Below are 24,275 nucleotides of genomic sequence, written 5' to 3'. Positions count from 1 at the left end.
CTTCTTAGCAGACTCCTCCTTCGCCATTTTTGACTGTAAACATCCTGTCGATTTTAAAAGGACAGCGGTGAGCGGGAGGAAGGCGACTGGCGCCATCTTGGCTGTTTTAATGAGTACAACAGGGAAGAATTTGCTGGGAGAAATAACTTAATCATTGGGGTTTCGCTCAAGAGGGGATACTGTCGGTAAGTGTGTTTGCAGCGGAAATATTTGGGCGCAGTTTTGTGTATTTTACAATAGGAAGTAAGCATGCATGTGTGAGTTTATTCACTGCGGCCTTCAGTGTAAAAGAAGCCGTTAGCCAGCAGTTAGCGATAGTATTGTGCTAGTGTAGAGGGAAAAAGTATGGGCGCCTTGTTCCTGTGCGCTTCACTTCCCCCCCTCACGTGCTTCGTTTGTGTTCTTGCCATTTTATAAAATTTGTGGTTTTGCTCAAATTAAGTTAATTCAGTTTGATCCACATTTTCTGCTTCACCGCGAAGCTGCTCACTGCTTCTTTTGTAGTTAGCTGCTGGCTAATTTAGTTCATCCCACTTGATGGCGCCGGCTATTTGCTGGCGCAGACCACTCTTTGGCGCTTTTAACGTGTTAAACTGTCTGAAGTGCGTGTTCAAAGACGCGTGGGGCTTTTCTAGTTAATTATTGCATTTTGGAAATGTAAAACGTTGTCGTATTATTGAAGTTAAGCGCCGCCAAAGTGCGACTTTCCACAGATAGACATGTGCATTTACAGTGTTTGCCTCGGAGAGTGGGAAATAGGCGGAACTTGAATGAAGTCACGGCGCATGTTTTGATAACGTTCGAATCTCACTTTCTATGTGTAGTTAGTATCTTACCAGCAGTAAGTAACAATTAAAGTTTCATAACTTTAATTTATTTGTAAGAAAAAAAGTATACAAAGTGTTTCGAGGGAGCTCAATTGGATGAAGTATGAAGTAGCCTCGGTAAATCCAGCTAGCAAGCCCCCTGCTTAATATGAGCGGCGGCTTTCGAAGTTGTCTCAAAATGTTAATTTGAGATACAATAGACCGCTGTTTATTAAATAGAAGCATTCTGATGGCATTATTATTTAAAATATGGGGTAGTGTCTTAACGACTCATGCGACTTGTTGCCCAACTCCGGCTTGGTGGCCTGGTTAAATTTTGGATCTCTATTCCACAATCTGCATGAGTGTCCATCCGTTTTATTTGTAATGGCTTGTTTTGTTGGAACATCAAGGTTATATGTAATTAAGCAATAGGTTTTATTTTGGCTTAAATATTCAGCATATTTCTGACCAAATGATAGTTGCAGCGTATTACTAAGTAATAATCGTGTGCAACTATCCAGTGGTGTTTTCTTCGACTTTTTCAAAAAGTAGATTTGACTCTTAATCCCACATTAAGAACAGTCAAAAGTGTTGAGGATTGTATTGTTGAAGTAGGGCAAAAGATGCATTGTTTTTCCACAAATCCTAAGGGATGGTAATGCTTTTGTCTTGACTTTTTTTTTTTTTTTTTTACTACTTTATTATGTTTACAGGTAAATTATACCACAGGGGTGAGCGTGTGACCCAGGAGAAGCAGGGCAATGTTCTACGCCCACTTTGTCCTCAGCAAACGTGGGCCGCTGGCCAAGATCTGGCTGGCGGCCCATTGGGACAAAAAGCTGACCAAGGCCCATGTGTTTGAATGCAACCTCGAGAGCAGTGTGGAGAGCATCATCTCACCCAAGGTAACACAACAAAAATAGTCTCAGGTATTCTGGTGGTTCTACTGTAGACTTTTTAGTCCACTTTCTATGCTTGTTTTGATCTTGAGCTGGTGAAATACTAAAACAGGACAAATAACCCTGTAAAGATTTATTTTCTTTGAGCATTTTGGGCACTTTTGTTTTTTAGGTGAAGATGGCATTGCGTACATCAGGCCACTTGCTCCTTGGGGTGGTGAGAATTTACCACAGGAAGGCCAAGTATCTGCTTGCTGACTGTAATGAAGCTTTCATCAAGATCAAAATGGCTTTTAGACCAGGTAAGGTCTTTTTTCTGTTTCTTGAAGTTTTGATCCGTTTTCCCCAAATAAATAAAAACATTTTCCAGCCCATTGCTGTGGTACTGACTTTGATCCATTGTGCTACACCTCATAAATAAGAACCACATACAAAGTTGTGTGTTTAAAACTACGTTGCTGCTTGTCTGTGTTCAGGTGTAGTGGATCTACCTGAGGAAAACAGAGAGGCAGCGTACAATGCTATCACCTTACCTGAAGAATTCCATGATTTTGACCAGCCACTTCCAGATCTGGAGTAAGTCAACTATGTAAACGACTCTTATTTTGTAATTTCTACCAAATACTTTTGTCAATTATAGGATGCAGTGTAAGGTCTGTGTTTTCAGTCCTTGGTGTTAAGTATGACAGCAACGCATGCCCCCAATTTTTGCTTTCATCAACCATTTTTATTGTCAGTGAAGCCCATCTCATTGCACAATTGCCATCATTACACAGATTGTTCAATAACAGAAAGATGAAAACTTTGTAAATAAGAGCAGCTATTTGGTGATTCAAACAGTGGTGACAAAGACCAACATGGGCTATTGTAGCTAATGGAAGTCTGTATACTACATAGAAAAATGTAGTTCTGCAAGTTGTATTGTAAATAAATGAATAAATAAATACTGCAATTAACAACAAGTATATTGAGTTTCAGTGATGGGCTGACATGGAGGCTTTATAATAACGTCATAGGCAACTGTTTGACTCATCTCTAATACCTTTGTTTGCTTTCTCCTTCAAATAGTGACATAGATGTTGCTCAGCAGTTCACCCTGAACCAGAGCAGAGTAGAGGAGATCACCATGAGGGAAGATGTTGGCAACCTGAGCCTCTTGCAAGACAATGACTTTGGTAGGTCATTATTTATGTCCTCATGTGTACACACACACATCGCACAACCCAACCATGGTAATGGTCACCACACTTGGCAAATTTAGATTTACTAATTATGTCTTTGTTATCCATTGGGGTTTGAAATGTTTAATTCATTTCTGTGTAATGAGAAATGTGGTGTATATTTTATAATAATATCTGCTGTACTCCTCAGCTGACTTTGGCATGGACGACCGAGAGATGATGCGTGATGCCAGCACATTTGAGGAGGATATAATACATGGTGCGACGGCTTCTAACCTGTTGCTTGAGGCTGAACCTGGTCCAGCTAATCTTCCTGACAAATCCAACCACATGGAGTATGATGACTTTGGGGACGGCTCCATGGGCAACAGTGATGGGGGGATGCTGGGTGAGAAGCATATTTGTTTACACATTGGGATCTGGTGACCGCATCATCATCACTGCCACATCATTCTCATACTTGGCAAACAATTCTTGTTCTGTGAGATATGATAACATGATAAAGCTAAATGTATTATTTCTTAGTTGACAAACTGCTGAGCTCTGAAGACGGCGGCGGTATCTTTGACGATCCTCCAGCTATTACAGAAAGTGTCATGATGCCTCCAGATCATGGTGATGATGAGGATGACTTTGACAACCTCCAGTCACGTAAGTAAACAAAATTGTAGAAACTATGGTGATAAAACTCCTCAGTTGTGTGCTGTTATAAGTGACCATATTGCCTCTTTTGATGCGTGTGTCCAGCGGGCCCAGACAGCCCAGACTCAGGTCCACCAGAGCCCCTGCCTGCCATGGCTGACCAGACAGAACAGACCACTCTGGTTCACAATGAGGAGGAGGCCTTTGCCCTGGAGCCCATTGATATCACTGGTAAGTCCCCGCTCTTTTGTTGAGATGAAAGGCTGCATTAAAGAGGAGAAAAAATTGAATTGAATTCTTTCTTTATTATTCTTTTGTAGCATTGCAGTTTTACTCTTTTTTTTTTTTTTTTTTTTTTTTTTTTTTAATTGCGGTCCATAAAAAAAAAGAAAAGGGGGCCTCTATAGTCAATGCTGCATAAACACACTCGCTCTGCAATTTTAAATGCTTAAAAGTGATTAGTTTATGGCAATAAGCACCAAGTAGCCACAAAATTAAAACCAACTACAGATAAAGTTAATAACATTACACTTTTTCTTTAGTGCTGTGATAGCTTTTCTATTTAATGTCTCTAGTTGTACTGAGAAATTTGAAGGCAGTGCTGCAAATTAATAGGACTGAAGAAAGGCTTAAATTTCTGTAATATTGATATATAATTTGCTCAGAGCAATTAACTTTTAGTTTTACTTGTCTATATTTTGCAGGATAAGCCACATAGTTGCAGGTGTACACAGGTTTGATAGGAAGATAATGTCCTCACTTCCAATAAACATGCTTAGTGTAATACATTCTTACTCTCTGGGTAATAATGGGCTATATAGAGTGGAAGCATGAAAATACAGTGCAGGCTGTATTTACGGGCATATAGTACAAATGAATTAAATGTGCCATTTGTGTATACAGCTGGAGTGATTACAACAGAACCATGTTTGCTTGGTGTAACATAGGGAAAAAACTACTAACTTCTCTGTAGACACAGCTTTAACATCATTAAGCACTTATCGTAATAATTTAATCTCCTAAGACCCGAACTCTTCCATCGCATGCATTTTTAATTTCTCTTTGATATTTGGGCATATTGGGACTCGATGAATGTAAAAACAAAGAATTACCAGATTTTTTTTTTATTTATTTTTTTTAACTTAATTTTTGTTTCTAAGAAAAATGAGAGCCACATATGAGGATATTCGTTTAAAATTTTGATAGAACAGCAGCAGTATAATGTCCTCGTAAGTGGATATCAGGTGCTTGTAGAGCAAAATTGAGTATTTTGGTCTAAATAACCCAAAATGTGATGTCCACATATGTGGACGCCAGGTCCTAGGAGGTTAAAATTGTAATTTTAGTTGTAGGGTAGTTATGGTGAAATAACCATTGTGAACTTTTTTTTTTCTTGTTTCTTTTCAGTTAAAGAGACCAAGGCCAAGCGTAAAAGGAAACTGATTGTGGACAGCGTGAAGGAGTTGGACAGCAAGACCATCAGAGCCCAACTGTCTGACTACTCAGATATTGTCACCACCCTGGACCTTGCCCCTCCCACTAAGAAGCTTATGATGTGGAAGGAAACTGGAGGAGTGGAGAAGCTCTTCTCTCTGCCTGCTCAGCCCCTCTGGAATGCCAGGCTGCTCAAGGTAACAAATACTTGTGATAAATATTCATGTATTTGTGGGTAAATGCGCACACACATTGAGAACTAACACAGACTTTCAGCTGCCTGTCTGAAATCACTGCTAAGGAATATTAGCACTTTGGCGTGCTTATCACCACTTTCACAACAGCAGTCCAATTCTCCAAGTAGGTCAGCCTCAGTTGCTGTGTAATGGAAAGGGAGAGGAGATGGAGTAGATTTATAACATAGTATTTTTTCATTGGCATTCTGTTCAGATTGTGGGATTTACAATGAGAGCATTGAAGGAGCAGGAGGTGGAGGAAGTGATTGTTTTTGCCTCTTTCCCTGTCCTTTAACACTGACGTTACTGCTTCTGAATACTAAATAGAAAATGTGTCGATGCATAATTTAGGACAATTTCCTTTTGTCTCACATGAGTCCTCCCCAACAGTTCTGCATTTTTGTTTTAATACTAACTTGTCATATAGTGGTTTTTAAATGTGTAAAAAAAAAAAAAAAAAAGTAACACCCGCCCCTCTCACAAGTTGTTGTTTTTTTTTTTTTTTTTTTAACTTTTACATATCTGATACCAGATGTTCACACGTTGCCTGACACCTCTGGTGCCAGATGAGCTGAGGAAGAGGAGGAAGGGAGGCGAAGCAGACAGTCTGGATGAGTTCCTCAAAGAACTGGAGAACCCAGAGGTGCCTAGAGACGAGGTCTTAACTCAGCACAGAGATGTTACTGGTAAGTCCTGCTGGAAATGATGAGAGGAGATCATGTCATTAGTTGTGTTAAAGCCTCAGAAGGGAGACCATATTTCATCAAATAAGGTGGTGTTCACCTCGACAGTTGTTATTACTTTCAATTAATCTCTTTCTTTGTGTCCCTCAGACCAGCCTATCATGGAGGAGCCCAGCATACTGGCAGCCTCTGCAATGGAGGGCAGCAGAACGGCCTTGGATGAAACTGTCATGCCCCCTCCCTCCACCCCACGTGCAGTCAAACGCAAGGCTCTTGACAAAGACGGCACCCTTCCTGTGAATATCTATTTCCTTTTTTTTTTTTTTTAAATAAATAAATAAAAATTATTTATGCTGTAAAATCAGCAAAATTACAGATGTCTAGTTTACCTTTGCATTGCGTATAACAATGTGCTGTTGTTTGTATCTAAAATGTATATAATGGACAGCTGATTCTTGTTAGATTTTCAGTTCTTAAACAGTGTTTTCCTAGACCAGGCTTAAAGATTTCACCTGGTTAGGGTCACATTCGTGTTAAATGTTATTTAATAGAAAGGTTCCAACAGATGAAGTTGTTTTGAATCTGTTGAAACATCAAAATGGGTCCAGTTGTAGAAATAAAACATTTCAGGTTACTGCATTTTGTATTAACTCGGTCCTGATTTTGATGTTTTCTGCTTTCTTTCCTTTTTTAGATGGTTCCCTTGGAGCCGCAGCAGTTGGCTGACCGCTCAGTCGTGCCTCAGAGGTTAGACATGCCTCAGGTGGAATTGCCCCCAGAGGAGAGTAGTCTCAACCTCACAGACCTTGTCCCTGAACTCAACCTTCTTGGGGAGAAGGAAAAAGACAAGAAGGATGAAAGCGATGAAGAGGTGAGTGGAAATAGCCTATTCTTTTATTTATTTACATGCAAAACTGGAGAATTTGTAGTTGACAGTGTTGCCAATTTGTCCAAAGTTCCCAATCAAGAGAAGTAGTTTTTCTGTCTGTGTGGCTATACATGTCTGGACCAGTTGATGCTAATCATTGTTTTGTTTTTTTTTTTTTGTTTTTTTGTACTTTAGGAAGAGGAAGGGCAGGGTGGAGATCAAGATCAGGAAGAGAAGAGATGGAACAAGAGAACCCAACAGATGCTGCATGGTCTCCAGGTAAGAAAGCTGTTATGGTGCTTACACATTTCTGAAAATGGAATTTAAATAACTAAGCCTGTTAGCAAGTAATAATGAAAAGGCTTTGGGCAGTTCACAGAGTGCTTTAAAAAAAACAAACAACAACTAACCTTTGTACTTTACTTGCAACATGGTTTGGATGGATTTAATCCATGGTATGGATTTAAATTTGAAACATGGTAGTCTTTTAAGAACTTTTCCTCACAAATTGACCTCAACAGTGAGAATCATCTCAAAGTTGTGTTATGTTTGATCATACATCTATTTAATGCTTTTGTCTCATAGCGCGTTATGGCTAAGACTGGTGCACAGTCTGTTAGTCTGCTGGACTTGTGCCGGAACAACAACAGGAAGCAGGCAGCCGCCAAGTTTTACAGTTTCCTCGTCTTGAAGAAGCAGCAAGCCATCGAAGTGACCCAGTCTGAGCCCTACAGCGACATCATCGCCACAGCTGGACCAAAATTCCACCTTATTTAGACATTGGAAGAACCAACAAACACTGCTTGCAACAGGCATACATTTTTGATTCTCAACTATTTTCCTTTTTATTTTGTGTTTTCCTGATGCCCCCCCCCCCCCCCCCCCCCCCTCTTCTTTTTTTTCCTTCTCCTACTTCTTCCCTGGGGAAAGGGGGGAGGGATTAGGCGCAAATGCGTTGGAAACTTTTTAAAATAACAGATTTTACTGTACTACAGATTGAATCATGCAGTATTCTTGGTTCAAATGGAGCGAGGAAGAATGTTTAACAGAATATTTATAAAGCAACATTTTTCAGTCACCAATTTGTAAACTTAAAGTTAAATTTCTATTGTCTGCTTATTCCTTGAGTTTTGTATCATTGCCCCTGTTTCAACTGAAATATTGCAGATTTTAGATAAAGCCCCCCAGTGTACTTTTCAATAAAACATCCTGTAATGACTGTCCATGTTCTGCAAAGGTACTGTTTTATTGCTCAGAAGTGTAACCTTTCCCATCCTCTCCTTGTTGCACTTGTTCTTTGAAAAACAAAATGTTTAATCTGTTTTTTAAAAAAAATTGGTCAATCTTACCTGGCATTAAATATCACGTATCAGATGTATAATTCAGGAAGTTTGTCGATTAAGTTTCATGTAAATTTCTTTTTTGTACCTTTAAGTTTATGCTTATTCACCTCTTTGCATTATATAACTAGGTAATGTCCTTGTTACAGTTAAGTTCATTATCCCACCTTTTTAGTCTTTGGGTAACTTCTAGTTGTGATACATCTGTAAAGATTTGAAATAAAGTGTTTTAAGTACTTTGATTACTAACAGGAGAGTATTGATTCACCTTAAATTCAAAGGCTCATTTCTGCTTTCAGTTTTTTCTTGTTGCTTGACCATGTAAAGAAAGCACTGAAATGCAAAAACCAGAGACTGGGATCAAAAATACTAAATGTTACAGTTGTGAGCATAGATGACATTGTGGGCATAGATGTCATGGAAATGTAGGGCCTTTAATAGTTTTATACTTGGTAAGGAAAATCATTAAAAGGTTGGAACAATTGTATAGTAAACATCTTTAATGACTTAAAAAAATGGTTCAAAAGTTTTAATGTATTTGGGGTTATCTTGAATGTACACTGTGTCAAACTTGTATGCACAAGCGTGTGTGTGTGTGTGTGTGTGTGTTAGCTAGCTGTTAGCAAGCTCTACCTTTTGAACAACCTTCTGGCATAATTTTGGAAGGATATTTGACCAGTCCTCTTTGCAGGATTGGTAGAGTTTATTTGAACTCAGGAATGGCTTTGGGGAGGCCTTTCTAGAACCTTAATGTTAGATTGCTGTATCTTTTAATCAGATTTGGTGTGTTTTGGGGATTGTCCTATTGAAATGGCTACTAACCATTTAGCTGTTGACTAGTCCTCTTTATTCACTATTACATCTGCTTTGTGCAATGCAATATAACAGTGCTAGCAAAATAGCTCCATATCATGTTGCTACCACCACCATGCTTGATAGCTGGTAGAGTGTTTTTAGGATTGAAAACCTCACCTTTACTTCTCCACCGATTTTAGAGCAGGGACTTGATTCTTAGTTGACAACCTCTTACTTCGTGGTGATGTAAAACTGGATAGTTTCCATTTCATGGCGGGCTTAAGCTTTGATGGTTCATGGGTGTTCCTGAACGCCCTAAAACATTCTAAACTAACTCTCTCTCTCTCTCTCTCTCTCTCTCTCTCTCTCTCTATATATATATATATATATATATATACACATACACACGTGTGTGTGTGTATATATATATATATATATATATATACACACACATACACACGTGTGTGTGTTTGTGACCCTGAGTTTATGCCTATGTGGGGTTTTTTTCTTTAAAGTCATTAGTAGACTGTACAATCAAAGAAAAAGAACAGTTCAAAGACAGCGTTAAAAGCCCCAAAGCACCATGTAGATCATGCACATCATGAGTGCATGTGAACTTCTGACCACAACTGTATGGGGATTGCTCCTTCATTTTATTTTGTAGCGGCGGTTGTCAGCATATATCATGTTAGGGCACTTGTAGAAAAGTATTATTTTACAACTCCGATGCGCTAAATGAAAAAAAACCCCAACAACTTCAACTGGAACTTCTAGACGAGAAGTAGATCGGATTCTCAGCCTTTGTTTCTACACGGACAGGAAAACGGGCGTATCATCACCGGAAACGTCCGTCGCCGAGCACTTTCCTTCCTTTTTCCGCGTGGAGCGCAACATAGATGGCATCGCGTAAGGAGTCCAGCTCAGTATCCAGCACAGCGATGGCTTCTACTGGCGGCACTTTGGACTCTCCCGTAAAGCAGATCCAGATTGAGGGACTGGTAAGTGTTAGTGTGGGTCTGTGTTACCAGCTTCTAACGAGCGGCAGAGAAAACGGTTGTTAGCAGATGTGTGCGTTACAGTGTGAGCATCATCATGGCGGAGAGATAGTACAAGGCCCTTTCTGGTTCTGTTTAAAGGGATAAAACGTGCATGGAGCCTTGTTATTCAGTTTTTGGTAAACATATGAAAAAAAATTCTGTTTAGAGATTCCAAACTTACTAGCAGACTAATAACATGCTAATAACAATCGTCTTTTTGTTAGCCGGTGTGTAGGTTTCATTAAACGAAAGGGGTGTTTGTTTTTTGCACCAGGACTTCCCCGAGTATCAGAATTGTGTTATTGCCGGTGCTGATTATTTTTTTTTTTTTTACGATGTAAAGTGTTTTAGAGGTTGCATTTGTTAGCTGTGTTCATTGTGGCAGACAACAGTACCTTCACTGGCAAATCTGACCTTTGTTATAGACCCACAGAAGGCCTGTGTGCCTTCCAACAGATCCTATTGTCTTGATTAAATTAGGCCCTTGTTAAGTGAGTCTTCTGAAGCAGAATTTGCTTTAGATGATGTTAAATCTCTTGTGGCTAGGTTAACAAAACACAGTAAATAAATTCATTTTCCCACTATTCTGCCTCTGCAGCACAAAAACTAACAAGTTACTGTTCTGCCTTTCCTGTTGGGACCTGGTGATACTATTGTCTCCCGTAACATACACAGCTAGAGAGGCCTTTGTTTCAGATTTGTTCAGACCTAGGGTTCTTGGGCACATGTATTGTAACAGTGTGCTGGTTTGTGTGGCTATTGTGTGTACTTTGGACACAAAATTTACTTCCTCGCTGACTTGTTAGTAAGCTCTTGCGACTGTTCATTAACAGGTAAATAGTGGAACATGTTCAAACTGGACTTGAAACAATCCATGGCCCCTTTCCTGTCCTGTAGTACCTCTGCAGAAACAGCAGAGGACAAACTTGCTTCGCTGACGTTCTCCCTCCCTCCTGCCCTGAGTGGCACTGGACACAAAGCAGCTCTTTTTTTTCCTTCTTTTTTTCCCCAGTGTTCCTGAACGCAGTACCAAGACTTAAACTTGCCAGCTGCTGCTTTCCTTTTATCTTGCTCATTAAAGGTGCCCCAGAGTCCTAGGCTCTAATTTCAAATCTGAATATTTCACCTCCATGTGTATTATTTAGACCCTTAATGAGATTTTCTTAATTCCTTTTCTCGGCTTTATCAGCCAAACATTTTAATCGCAACACTTAAATTAAAAACAGTCAGGAAGAGCTTAGTGTGCAGCCTCATTTGAATGGAGACTGCTGAAGGAAGGGTGTCTATTTCAGGTGGCGTTATGAAATGCGCTTCACCTGAATGCATTGAGATGCAGCTGTTGCTGTCGTGTTGCGTCATGACACGCCTGTCAGAGGTTTAGCTGGAGGCTTGCCCGTAGACAGCATCACTGCTGTTGTGTAGTAGAACTGAATTGTTTCCTTGCTTTTGAAGAGGTTTCAGTCACTGATGTTGCCACAGAAGTGGAGAGCAGCACTGCAGTGGGTTCCATTAAACACCTACTGAGATCACACAATTGCCTCTGTTGAGAAGAAGCCTCGATGCACGTCAGACACGCGTCTTATTCTTGTACCACGAATTAAGGAAAAGTCAGAGTGCTTTGTGCAGGATATTTTGGCACCGTGATTTGACGGTCTCACTGACTTGAAAGGAAGGGAAAAAACAAAGTAAGTTTAATCTTAACATTTCATGTAACAGTCATTTTCCACTCTCAGCAAGAACAGTCCCTTCTGCCCCCCTGGGGTTTTTAGATAAGCCTCAGGTTCTTGAGCCTGTGCTTGACAGGGAGGTGTCATATAATAATGTAGTACAGATCTGCTGCCATGCACACAGGAGATGACTTGCTATCCAATGCAGAATCATAGCTTTACATATATTCTTCTACATAGCACAGAAGCTATACGTCATGTTTACATGCTATTTATTTTAATTTGACATTCAGAGTTCCTTGATACACTCGCTGAAGCACTCGCTGAGCAGGTACTTGAGCAAAAATAAAGCACGACTGCATCCAGTGCGGCTGCTCAGGTCAAACAAACTTGCATTGTTGAAATGTGAAGTAAAAAAAAGAAGACTCGGTCAACAATAATCAGATTTCAAGCAGCTCACTGTTCCACAGTTGAGTTGGTTACCTTGCTGAGAGGTCGGAGGAGTGCAGCCTTTTGCCGAGCACTGTTGGTCACGGTGGCTACTGCTTGTTGTTCAGTCACATCTTTAAAAAACATTAGTCCAGCCATGTTTCACCACCGAGTGCTTTAGATGTGCGAAGGGAGAGAAAAGGATGAGTTTGAAATATGAATAAAACCCTAAACAGGGAGGCTAATATCAATAAAATAGTAATAGATAACAGTGATACTCCCGTTTGTGGTAGTAGGTGGCTGTGCACACATGGGTGTGTGTGTGAAAGGAGGCACATCTATACCTAATATAGTAAATATTATAATATAAACTTTATCCACTGCTAATTAGTTGCAGGATCCCTTTGTGACAAATAACTAACAGACCAGTAATTAGCTGCCTCTCCAATGAGTCTCTTACCCCACTGTTGGATGCCAGCTAAACCATCCTGGGGAGCAGCTGGCTACGGTGGTCCCTGTTCTGCTCCGCAGCCTTGATGGAGCAGCACATGAACCAGTCCTAAACCGGCTGCAGGTTCTGGTTAGAGTGGCCCTCCAGCTCGCAGCAGATCCTCAGAGCAGAACAAGGACTATTGTTGCCAGCGGCAGTCCAAGATGGCAAAGCTGGACTCAGTCTGACCGTGGGATGAGAGACTCTGAGAGCCATGAGAGCGACTGGTGAGTATGCCAGGAAGGAAACACAAGATGGGAAGGGGAGTAGCTGTTTAGCAACCGAACTTTCAAAATAAGACTGAGGAAATTGCTCGTTAGGAAATTGCTAGTGGATTGCGTCATTCTTTTGGGCAGGAAAAAAAAAGGTGAAATGGGTAGATAGCCAGATATTATTGGGGCGGGACCTCTGTGGGGAAACCCTGGATAAGCAGTTAATCATATGTTTTGCTGGATATGCTGTGAATTCCTCAATCATGGCAGATTATTCTCCTAGCAATGAAAATACTACATGTCAAGGAAATTAATGGCTAGACTTTGATCTTAAATTAGATTAAAAAAAATTAATTAAAAATGACTAAGGTGTATTATGGTTTCAGATGAGGTGTCTCAAACATGAAACTGTGCACTGGTTTAGACCAGGCTGCTATCTTGATGGACTGTGCAGCAGACAGGACGCATGATATGCATAAATATCCTCACTATAAATTAGCTGTATTGCTCTGACCTCTGTACTTTCCTTTTAGTACATTTTTTGGATTATTTGTCTCCCCACATTGCTACAGCTGCTCCCATCGGTTGTTGCCAGAGTCAGTGGCTGCTATACATCCGTCTTGGACTACTTCACATTACACGCCAGACTTGGCCTAGCAAAATCAAACATGTTTGAGAAAGATCTCACCACGCCAGCAGGCGAAAGCTGGCAGATGAAGTGGGAATCTGCCGTGGTCTTCATCCGTGGCTTAACCCAACAGACGACTCCTGCCACACAAAAGTATTTTCTCTGTCAAATATTTTGCAGGCGGCGTTGAGTTTAGAGTCCGTTCACACTTCAGCAACGCAAAAAAGAAAATAAGGGTAAAAAAAACAAAACCTCATTACGCGATCGTCTCTCTTGCTGTACTTTCTCATAACTTGAGCCCCGTTGTGGCAGGAATATAAGCCCCTTTGTGTGAGCGAGGCAGAAGATTTATGATAAGAATTAAAGGCAGCCAACAGGGGATTTAGACCGCAATTGATTTTGCACAATTCAATTTTAAGCTTGTTGATTTATAATGCACTGTCCACATATCAATCTTGGGCCTCTCCACATGAGGTGAGATCACTGGGTTAGCTGCCGGTGTACTGGATCAATAAAATTATACGTGAGTTTGTGTGTGTGTGTGTGTGTGTGTGTGTGTGTGTGTGTGTGTGTCTGAGAGCGTGAGTAGTAGGGAGGGATGGTACTGGAAGGAGAGTTGGCATGTCTTTGTGGGCATGCAGGTTTGCACAGACGTTAAGCTTTCCAGGCTTTGCTTACAATACCTGATGGCATTTACTGAGCGCCAGGAAGCCAGTACTACAAATCCACTGAAACCTCCAGGCTTCCTTCCTTCCTTTTCTTGTAGTGCAGATGCCTCTTTGCTTCCTGTCTTTAAAGCATTTCTGTGCATTCAGGATTTCTCCCCCCCCCCCCCCCCCCCTTTTTTTTTTTCTTTCTTTTTTTTTTTAAACCCCCATCGTGTTTAGCCCTATTTGTTTGACCTTGTTGGAGTTGTTTTTGGCCGACTGTCCATCTCTCGCCTCCTCCCTTTTTGCAGACAGATGCTGTTTAAGTGTGCGATGAGCAGATCGCCAAGAGCTAGATAGCTGAAAGCATTGTGTATCCGTTGCTATCTGCTCTCAATGATGGAGGGAGACTAGAAAAGCTATTTGCTGGTGGAAAAAGGAGCCAAAGCTCAAAGGGGACCGGGGACAGGGTAAAGCAGCCAATGCCACTGTTCCTGGAGACTTCGACTGTAGCCCTCCTCTCCCCTGCCGGATTCCTCCTTATTCTTCCTCGCTCTCTTTGCTACACCTCACCTACTGCCCCACTGCTTTCTTTTTGTCATCCGTTCCTTCATCCACCTGTTTCTCCGTTTCACATTTGCACTATTGCATTTCCTCGCTACCCAGCTCCGCCACCTTGCTCCCCTCCATTGCGCTCCCACTCAGTTATTTTGCTGTTTCTCCCTCCCTTTCCACCCGTGTCTCTCTTCACCGACCTATTGCTCAGACCTTCCTGCCCTCTCAGTCAAAAATGCCAAAGCAGGCAGGCAGGGAATGAGATTTGTTTTTCTCTCCACTCCAACCCATTTGGTTTTTCTTCTCCCGCCTCTAGCTCTTTTTACTTGTTGCATGACAGAGCCAGCGCTCTATTGAAATAAATCATCTCCCCGGACAAGCACGCATGTGTATGTGTATGTTTGCGCGTGCACGAGCAGCTGCCCGAGACCAGCGAGGGCTCCCTTATGGTGGTGTTGGCTCTTTTGTTGTGAGCATGGCTTTAGGACTGCCACCCTGCTCCTATGTGTGAATGTGTATGTGTGTATTATTAATGCCTCTGGCTGTGACCTGCCCACACTGTTATCAGCGTGATTTATGCTCTCCCCCTCCACACAGCGCTTTTCAGCTTTTTGTCCTGTTCCTGTTCATTTAGACGCTTTACCTTCTCTGCTCTGTGCCATTGCTTTTCAGTTTTTTATTTATTTATTTTTTGCTTGTCAGTATGCCTGCCACATGTTTGTATTGTGCATGTGCGATAGTTTTTCCTCCGCCGTCCTTGGTGTCAGTATCACAGCATTAGAGCTTAAACCCACTCCTGAATCATTCGGAGGCTTTGTCCTATCGGCCCATTTTTATCTGGCATTAAAAATTAAATGCATACGATGATGCATGGACACTCTGTCCAGATGAAGCACGATTATGTGGGATATCGGAGTACGAGTCCAAATATACCCTCCCACTGTACAAGGATGGCATTTTTCTTGAAAGTTTTATGTGTGCCGCCTCTTCGCTCTCCAGTGTAAATTGCTAAGCTGCACTGAATACTAACTGCCCTTTTGTACACACTCAAGATCAGTGATGCACCAGTGTTTGAGCCTGCAGGTGGTGCTTACCACAGCGGGCTCCAGCACTCAACCACAGTCAGTGATTGCCTTAGTAACTTGTCCCAGAATTTCTCCTAACATAACAATGGTTATTTTTTGACAATTTTGTGGTTTTTATGTAAGAGCTTAGTGGCCAGTGAAGAGTGCAGAATGCTTCATTATGCAATCTGTTACCAAAGTAAGTGGTGTTTTTGTTGTGATGTGGGGGTCCCTAGACTGGTTGCAAGTTGATCATTGGGTTACATTGGATTTAGAATCATTAATTAACTTAACATGCACATCTGTGGAGTGTGGGAGGAGACTAAAGCACCAGAGGAAACTCACATAGGCGCAGGGACAATAAGAAGACTGCTCTGAGGCAACAGACCTAAGCTCAGCTGTCTATTGGGAGAGCTCTTATAAATTTACTAGAATTTGTTTAGAAATGTTCTAGTTTTAGTATTAGAGGAGTTATATTTTTTCCCCCCAAACCTGTTTTACTACACAATTTCACATCTCGCTAGGAATCACCAGAAAGCCTGTTGATATCAAAATACGTCACTTATTACTGGTATCTCAGGATAGTGGTGCATGAGATAGCCCTCTTTTTCATAGTACTCTCAGAGTATTTTGAGTTTTTACATTAAATATCAGTATTTAGTGTCCCTGTGTCAGTATCATGCATTGTCACACAGAATTTCCTGATGCTTTGCTGTATTAATTTTTTTGTTTTTAACTCCCAGTTTTGCAATATTGTAGCTTCATTAGGGGATTAGTATGAATTGTTGATATGATCAGGGTTTTAGGCTCCTCCTACCAGAGTAATGAGCCAATGTCATGCAAATTCACCCCTCATCCCACTCCCAAAAAAGTAGACTTCTCTGTCTCTCTATCAGGAGAACTACAGACCGGGCTGATAACGAGTAGCTGTGCCCGTCACCACCCAGTTAAAACTGTATTGAACCTGAGCTGTGCACCTGTCAGTGCAAGAACATGATTTTTCAACTTGTAATAGTTTTTCCAGAGGGAAAGTGTGTAATAGCTACGGGGGGCTTAACCATATCAAGCATCAGCACCTCGAAAGTTACACAAGCAGATGACAACCGCTTGTTTCTACCAAAAAAATGGAACTGTTTCCAGAGCAGTGTGATATTATTTATGTCACATCTACACATCCATTTCATCCTTGTGATCCATCACAACTGAATACAGGCCCTAGATCATTATTCTTTGAGCTGCAGGGTGCACACAGCTGTCTGGATGTATGTGTGACACTCATTATAGAGCAGGATTTATCTTCGGTGTTATCGTTTAGTGTGTGTTTGGAGTCTCCACAGCAAAATGTGCATAATAAAAATCACGAAGAGCAAAAATGATTGCTTTAATACTGAAGTGTTTCCTGCTCACTCTTAATGTGTTGAATTTTGAAAACAATAAGCACGATTAGCGTGCTAGCCAGGTGCAGCAGTTTCACATGGAGAACTATGGAGAATTGGTAACATGAGCATATGACTAATTTGCAGATTAGCATGCTTCATGCTAAACACTGCTGCACCTGTTTTTAACCTTTTCCAAGGAAAAAACACAAGACCGTGGACGTTTACAGCACAAATTTGGTGTCTGTTTCAGAGCTGTTAAACCTCGGGTTACTATTCATATTTACGTTGTTGTAATTCTTTTGCGTAATGAGTAATGCTAACACTTTAGTTTGTGTATATAAGCAGAGAAAACTCTAGTGATGCATGAAGTCTCATTGTTTTTGGGTGGTTTTTGTTTGGTTTTTCTCTTGATATCACTTTGGGTGTTGGTGAAATCAGAAGCCTTGTGTTGGTTGTTCTTGGTGGGGAACTGATGAGAAATGTGTCATATGTGCTCTGCTGGGACAATATTCTCAGCCACAAAGTGACTAGAGTTGTACAATCAACCTAAAGTATATTAACTACACGTTACAATCATAACAACATAAATTCTTTAACTGGAAGTTCCTATTTTCACATTTCCTAGGCGTAAATCACAGGCCTTTATCATGTGTCTTTATTTGCATTCTTTTACTAAATCAAACCACTTTTCTGTACACTAGAGGTTAGACATTATTCTCTATTTGAAAATAAGAAAATTGTTCAGTGTGTTTGTACTGTGATTAAAAAATAATGTGCCAAAGAACAGAGGAAGACATCCATGTGACTTTTAAACAGCATCTCACACAGAAAATCCTCAACTCACACTAATGAGCTCAAATCAACATGGCGAGCAGGGAGACAACTGTATTTGGTACCATAAATCAAACAATAGCAAGAAATTACATAAATGCTATAAACGACAAGATGGATAAAATATTATCAATTCAGAAAATGAAATCAATTTTCAGTAAATGCCACTGAAAGCAGGATAAAGAATCATCAACCTCCCTTTCTGCCTCCTTTTCTACTGCAGCACTAATGTTGCTTTTTTTTCCCCTTTTCACAGGTGGTGCTGAAGATTATCAAGCACTACCAAGAAGAGGGCCAGGGCAGTGAGGTGGTTCAGGGCGTCCTGCTGGGCCTGGTAGTCGACGACCGACTTGAGATCACCAACTGCTTCCCTTTCCCCCAGCACACAGAGGATGATGCTGACTTTGATGAAGGTAACTAAAAGCAGTGTGCCTGCTTTCTGTTTGTTCCATCGATCTTCTCCTGCAGCTGTAAAAACGCGCGCACACTTATCACATCACGACAGAGTGTGAAATAAATACCCGTTAAGCACCGAGCGCAAGTAAAACCGTAAAATGATGGTGTCTCCGGTGACTGCGGCCGCTCAATTTATGACAAGATGATATTAAGAAATCTTCAGCAACATGGGAGCTGTGGTATTTGCTTATTATGAAATTTTGAAACTCCACTGTAGATAAGAGCTGCTTTGTCATTTAAATTCTGGTGCGTGACATTATGAATTGCAAATTTGGATGATTAAGTTTTTAATTAACACAGTGTTCTTGAGTTGATATACCAGATGGCTGTGAAAACACTGACTTGAAACATTTCCGTGGAAAACGTATATTGTTTTTGGCAGGACAAAAGGTGTTGTTGTTTGTCATTAATTTATTTTGGCATGACTGACGTGTGAGCCAAATGTTATATCAGATATTGCATCAAACTAATTTGTTTTTAAAATTTTACAAGGGTGAACAGAAAGTCTTTGAATTTTGGGGGGAACTACTTTGTAGATTTCTGTGGAAATCTCATTAAAATTGACCCTTATCGCGCCACGTATGTTAGCTTATCTAACAGCATGGAGGTGGGGTCGGGGGAAGAGATTGTGACCAGACACCTGGGGGTGCTCATCTCCCTCAGAGCTGAAGGGGTGACACAGGTCCTGTGTTGCTGGCTGATTTAGCTTTAACTCATCTGCAGCGTTGCCGCCGTTCTAGGACCGGCTTTGCCCGTGATGTGGAGTCAGTTGGTGCATGCCGTGTTTGGTTTTAGAAGAATTACCGCTTGCTGGGACGCCTTTGTTTGCATGCTAACAGGCTGTCATCAACTCAAGTAACGCTCTCGTCTTTTTCTCCTCGTCTCTCTTCTGTTGCCGCGCTTGCTGCCTTGTTCCGCCCCTTCACACGCACACGGTGACAGCCGCAGACTGAAGTGACAGCAGAGGGTACAAATTATGAGTGAATCTAACATGCCAATAAGTTCACAATGGAATCACTGTGTGCTGAAATGAAAAGAGGGCACTAAATTTGACTAAATAAAGTAAATTCAAGGTTGTTATTATAATTATAATTATTATTCATATTTATATTTTTTGTTTTTTGGCTTCTTGTAACTGATTTTCTGAGATGATGTCACAGTAAACTTGTATCAAGAACGAACTGAATGTCTGTTTTCTTGAAAGTTTGAGTAAGATATCCTCCGGCGTCATGTTAAGGTCAATGCTGACTTCTAACTAAGCTAACTAGGTGCTGGGTGTCCTACCCTGTCAGTGCCAAGGGTTGATGCGCAGTCCAAGGATGGAGTGCTCTAGCTTCTGGCGTTACAGGTGGGCGGTGCGAACGTGCACGGGTTTTGATTTGGTCTTTATCCGCACATGTTTTCCTTTCCCCTGCTGCTTTCTGTCAGCATTGTTATCAAAGAGTGTCATGCCCTCTGACTTCTGCCCTTCCCCTATCACACCTTATTGTTACTCTCTCCTTGTTAGCACAAAAAAACCCCACTGCATCAGACTGAGGGGTGGGAGGAATGTGAGGTGGTCCCGAGAACAGAGGAAAGGGAGAAATCCTGGTCTGTGAGGCTTCAGCTGCTAACGAGCAATAGTCAAAAATTCAGCGGCATATGCAAGCGCCAATGGTTGCTTAAGGTTGTTAGTGTCAGGAGCAGCTCACTCTCTCTCTCTCTCTGTGTGTCGGTGTGTGTGTGTGTCGGTGATGGCTTGTTGTGTTATAAACACTGGAAGCGCTGGATTTTCCATCTGTCATTCCCTTTAACTTAACAAGGGCTTCAGCGAGTAGCGTCTTGCCGTGAACTCTGGGAAATTTACAGAGCTACAATAGAACTCTGCTCAGTGGGGATTTTGATCCAGCTGTAAAAGGTGACAGGCTTCAGGTTTTCTGTCAGTATGGAACAAAATTCAAAAACGGAAATGGAAATGGGATTCATTCATGTTCTCCGTGCTTTCGACCTCTTAAACGGCAACAGCACATCATAAAGCAGACAATTCTGTAGCTACACAGCGCTCCCATCTCCGCTCTCCAAGCTGACAGAAAGTTTATGCTACGCACTTATGCTACTACACATTTAGAAATAAAATTGAAAAGCGGATTTAATGCCTGTACATTTGATCATTTTGGTCTCACACTCAAGCTTGAAACGTCTACACACACGCGCGACCAGTCAGGCCACCCTTTTCTCTCTGTCTCGTCGCCCCTGTAGCAATTGTTAGTGTTTCATCTGTGCTGATGCTGGGGCGGGTGACCTCGACCAACTGTAGAAGCAGCAGAACAACAGAGTTTTGTTGAAGAATGAATCAGACATTGTAACTTACTCCTGGAGACATTTATGTGGTACTACTGTGTTATAACAGAGTATCTGAGTCATATCAGGTCACAAATGCGTATTGAATTAAAAAACGAATTCTGTCAATGTAACGTCTGCTGCTATTGTACAGACAAACAATAGGCAGCGCTACTAACTGATACCCAGGCCATCTGCCTGTATCAAAGATTTTTAACCACGCTGAATGTTTCTGCAAATAAAGTAACTTTGCTGCAGAGCAGTAGCTTGGATAATGACTCAGAGGTAGTTGCTCACACTTGAGTTGGTGATGCTTTGTGTATGAACCAATCGGATAGTGATCTTAATAAGCTGCATTCTTCACTGAGAAAGAGGCTTGGAAATTTTCTTATGATGTGGTTGTAGTTGCCCAGATTGAGCAGTTTTTTTTCCACATATAGCTCTGCAAGCTAATGTCAAGAACATTTCAGAGCTGCAGTGTATGTGTGAACACAGCTATGGAATAAAGGAAATTAACTGAATGGATTGGCCTCGTGCATCAGCCAGCTGTCACAGATGCACGATACAGCCATTTGAGTCTGTGTCAGACCGATATGCGATATGAGTATCACATTGCTCCATCGCTACTTTCAATCAGTGCTCCATTAATCTGTACCTTGCTCTTTTTTTCTTTTTCTGTAAGTGGACAGAAGCAACACACACTCATTCAGACGCACACTGTTATACTGTAGACTCATGTCCTCTAGAGGCACATGGGTAACGCTGTCCAAAATCTGAACATTTTTATCAATTTTTGATGACTTTTACAGTGTTTGCTTCAGACCTATACCTTTTATTTCAATGCAGCCTTATCTCTGACCATTATAATGAGACTCTGATACATATCAGTTAACCAATACTCTCTGAGATAAAGCTGGAGATTTGGGCCTTCACAGACTGAGCTGACAAGCGTGTACTCTCTTCACCTCAAATCAGCCACCCTCAATACATTTTGCTTCCAAGGTCTGCATATGTGGATAGATTGGTGTGTGTGCCTTGTGTTTTTGTGATCTGTGTGTGTGTCTGTGTACACCTAAATCATCTTACACTGACTCATTGCCTGCTGGAGGCCCCTCAGATTAGAATTACTCCTCGAATCTATCTCGAAATGAACAATGGGCAGGATTGGCAGCTACGTGACTCTTTTTTTTTTTTTTCCCCTCCCTTCCCGTGTGTCTGTGTGTGCGCATGTATATGCTATGCTATGCTTTCATCAACAGGTGCCAGTATAGAGCTGTAGTTACAGGACAGTCAGTGGCAGCAAATGTGACCAAAATGAGTGAGGAATGAGATAAAGAGTAATTGAGCACGCACAGCAGAATCGGCCTCAGATTAAAAAAAAAAAAGAGAGAGAGGAAAAAATGGGAAAAGAAAAAAGAAATGACCTTGACTGAACCCCAGCCCTCCTATCTTCCAGTGTCCTTGCACACACGCTTTCCTTGCATCATTGACAAAATGTATTGAGAGAAATGTGTGGAACTGCGGGCACTTATTCTCTTGGCATTTTGTGCAGTAGAGGCACTCAAATAGCATGTTAATGATGTGCATTGGTCCGACTCTTTTGTTGTGATATCAGCAATATTACAAAGCAGAGGTATTTTAGTACAGAGCGACTATCACAGGGTTTTCACTGGTGTATTGCAAATCCACCAGCTAACCGGACTCAACTCATCATCTGGGGGTTGACTTGATAGTGAGCGGGATCGAATCACGCACCATAAAGGCAGTGAATCTGTGCATTTCTAGATATTTTAGACCAGGCAAACAAAACTGTTTATTCTACTTCAGTAAATTACTGAAACTGGCAGGTGGTATTTTCCCCTTAGTGCTGGCTAAAATTTCTCTTTGGGTACCAAATATTCCAAAAAACAGAAAAACACTTTGAATGTGTCATATTAGCATACTGTCCCGATTGAAAAACAGGTTGAAAGAGTTATTAGTAGTAGAAAAAGAGTAAAAGAACCAAGTAAATGTTATCATTTGATACTCTTGAGGGCTTGAAATGAAAGCAACTGGACTTCTTTTTGGTGAAAAATGTTTCATCTAGTAGCAAGCTTTTCTTCGGGAGAGCTAGCTCCTATGTTACATAAAAGCAGCAGCTCAGCAGGACGACACTGCTGTACATTTGCACTTAAAGGAGAAAGGACATTCTTTTGATGATGCTCATTTTCACATTTTGGACTGAGAAGACTTGACGCTTTGAAAGAGGAGTAAAGTAGGCCATCTACATTGACTTTGAACGACCATTGTACAAAAGACGTAGTGGCCCGCGATACCACCTACAGTGCGGCCTTGAGAGCTCCTCCCAGGCGATTTAGCCCCCACTCACACCTAGAGTCATGTGACCTGAAGAGCTCATTTGATGGCAATTTCCAAGGCAATTTCTCACAAGCATTTCAGACCATGGCCCCTGTGATGATAATCACCAGTGCCTTGTTTCACACCTTCGGTCATGTAATGACTCGCATAATTAAGATTGGTTTATACGACCTTCAGGACCACCTCCCAGGATTTAGAACTGAAGAAGCATCTTGGATGGGAGGTGAGGGTTGTCACAAACCAACAAGCCCTCAATACTACTATGACCTACATGATTGAGAGGCTACATTCATATAATCCGAAACCTTTAGTTGTTTAGCTAACAGTATTACACCTATGTTAACTAGTTAAGCCTTGATTATATCCTATTAGGCTGGAGACCTGACGACCAAGTACTAATTCCTGTTATACTCCTTTGAAGTCCGCCTGCAGCCTACTGCCTGAGGTGCATATGAGCATATGTAATGCTAATGCTCCACAGACAAGTCTGTACGGGGTGGAGGAAAAAAACAGGCAGGACCCTCACACTCACCATCTGATGACGAAATTTAAATTGCCCACACCCAATGGGACCACAGCGGACTCATAGATGCAAACCAGTGTAATCAAAGCTTTACAGTAGGCCAATTCATTGTTGGATCACAGTACACTGAAGATCTCCCACAGGTATTGCCTTCATTACTTACCCTTCATGCTGGAAGTGGTTAATAACCTCTCCTCTTAGTAGCAGCAATGTGTTTGCACAGAAGAAGTAATGAGAGGTGCACTTCATGCAGCTTCACTGTTCAGTCTGTGCCGCGCAATATGGCGGGTGGATAAAGCTCCGTTGACACTGTAACTTTCAGCTCTTTGTGTCAGTGTGCCATGTTTCTCATTATGGTTCTGTATAACCTCTGCACTCTCGCGTATTGTAGTTTTTATTGAGATCTCACTGCATTTGACAGTGTGTGTGTGTGTGGGTTTTTTTTTCTTCCATCTTTGCATATTTTGCCGTGAAGTTGTCTATTTGCATACAGGTTCACGAAGATTTTTCTATTTTAAAAAAAAAAAACTTTAAACAATCATTGAGCAAAAACTTTGGGCAGCTACTCCTTTTCGAAATCTTATTGAATAATCACAACTACATCACAATACCAGGAACTCATTTGCGTTTTGCTGGATTAAAACACTTCTTTTAATCATCTTCAATCAAAGTATGATTAGTGATGTATATATTTGTTTGAATATATGAATCTGTTTAGTCTGTTAAGTCTATAGATGTGGCAGCCAGTCCTGTTGGATATCTGAGACGATGAAGAGATGCTTTATTGGATTGC

General features: G+C 41.2%; 2 protein-coding genes across 2 annotated transcripts in view; both read left to right on the top strand.

Annotated features, from left to right (window-relative positions):
* Positions 1-74: 74 nt before the first annotated feature.
* LOC146698213 (double-strand-break repair protein rad21 homolog A-like) lies at positions 75-8,334 on the top strand. The gene is made up of 14 exons (XM_085473242.1): positions 75-185; positions 1,523-1,714; positions 1,881-2,010; positions 2,185-2,284; positions 2,777-2,883; positions 3,080-3,277; positions 3,415-3,540; positions 3,637-3,762; positions 4,939-5,162; positions 5,734-5,887; positions 6,035-6,180; positions 6,579-6,755; positions 6,948-7,031; positions 7,338-8,334. Exons 2-14 carry the CDS (start codon positions 1,571-1,573, stop codon positions 7,527-7,529), a joined length of 1,908 nt encoding a protein of 635 aa, XP_085329368.1. The 5' UTR covers positions 75-185; positions 1,523-1,570; the 3' UTR covers positions 7,530-8,334.
* A 1,376-nt stretch (positions 8,335-9,710) lies between these two features.
* LOC146698212 (eukaryotic translation initiation factor 3 subunit H) overlaps positions 9,711-24,275 on the top strand; it is a 61,300-nt gene continuing 46,735 nt past the window's right edge. The window contains exons 1-2 of the mRNA XM_085473240.1: positions 9,711-9,885; positions 18,083-18,239. Coding sequence (XP_085329366.1) covers positions 9,784-9,885; positions 18,083-18,239 — 259 coding nt within the window. The 5' untranslated portion in view covers positions 9,711-9,783. The remainder of the gene's footprint in view (positions 9,886-18,082; positions 18,240-24,275) is intronic.

Source organism: Copadichromis virginalis, linkage group LG11 (assembly GCF_057382275.1).
Source record: "Copadichromis virginalis isolate Kocher_CV1m ecotype Utaka linkage group LG11, C_Virginalis_male_GT1.1, whole genome shotgun sequence".
In the NCBI taxonomy this organism is placed as follows: Eukaryota; Metazoa; Chordata; class Actinopteri; order Cichliformes; family Cichlidae; genus Copadichromis; species Copadichromis virginalis.
This window is presented reverse-complemented; position numbering and strand designations above follow the sequence as displayed.

Bases quoted from the DNA above. Each gene is read 5' to 3' on its own strand.
- LOC146698213 (XM_085473242.1), top strand. From the start codon at position 1,571: ATGTTCTACGCCCACTTTGTCCTCAGCAAACGTGGGCCGCTGGCCAAG. The intron at 2,011-2,184 runs GTAAGGTCTTTT...GTCTGTGTTCAG, and splicing joins CAAAATGGCTTTTAGACCAG to GTGTAGTGGATCTACCTGAG. The intron at 3,763-4,938 runs GTAAGTCCCCGC...GTTTCTTTTCAG, and splicing joins GGAGCCCATTGATATCACTG to TTAAAGAGACCAAGGCCAAG.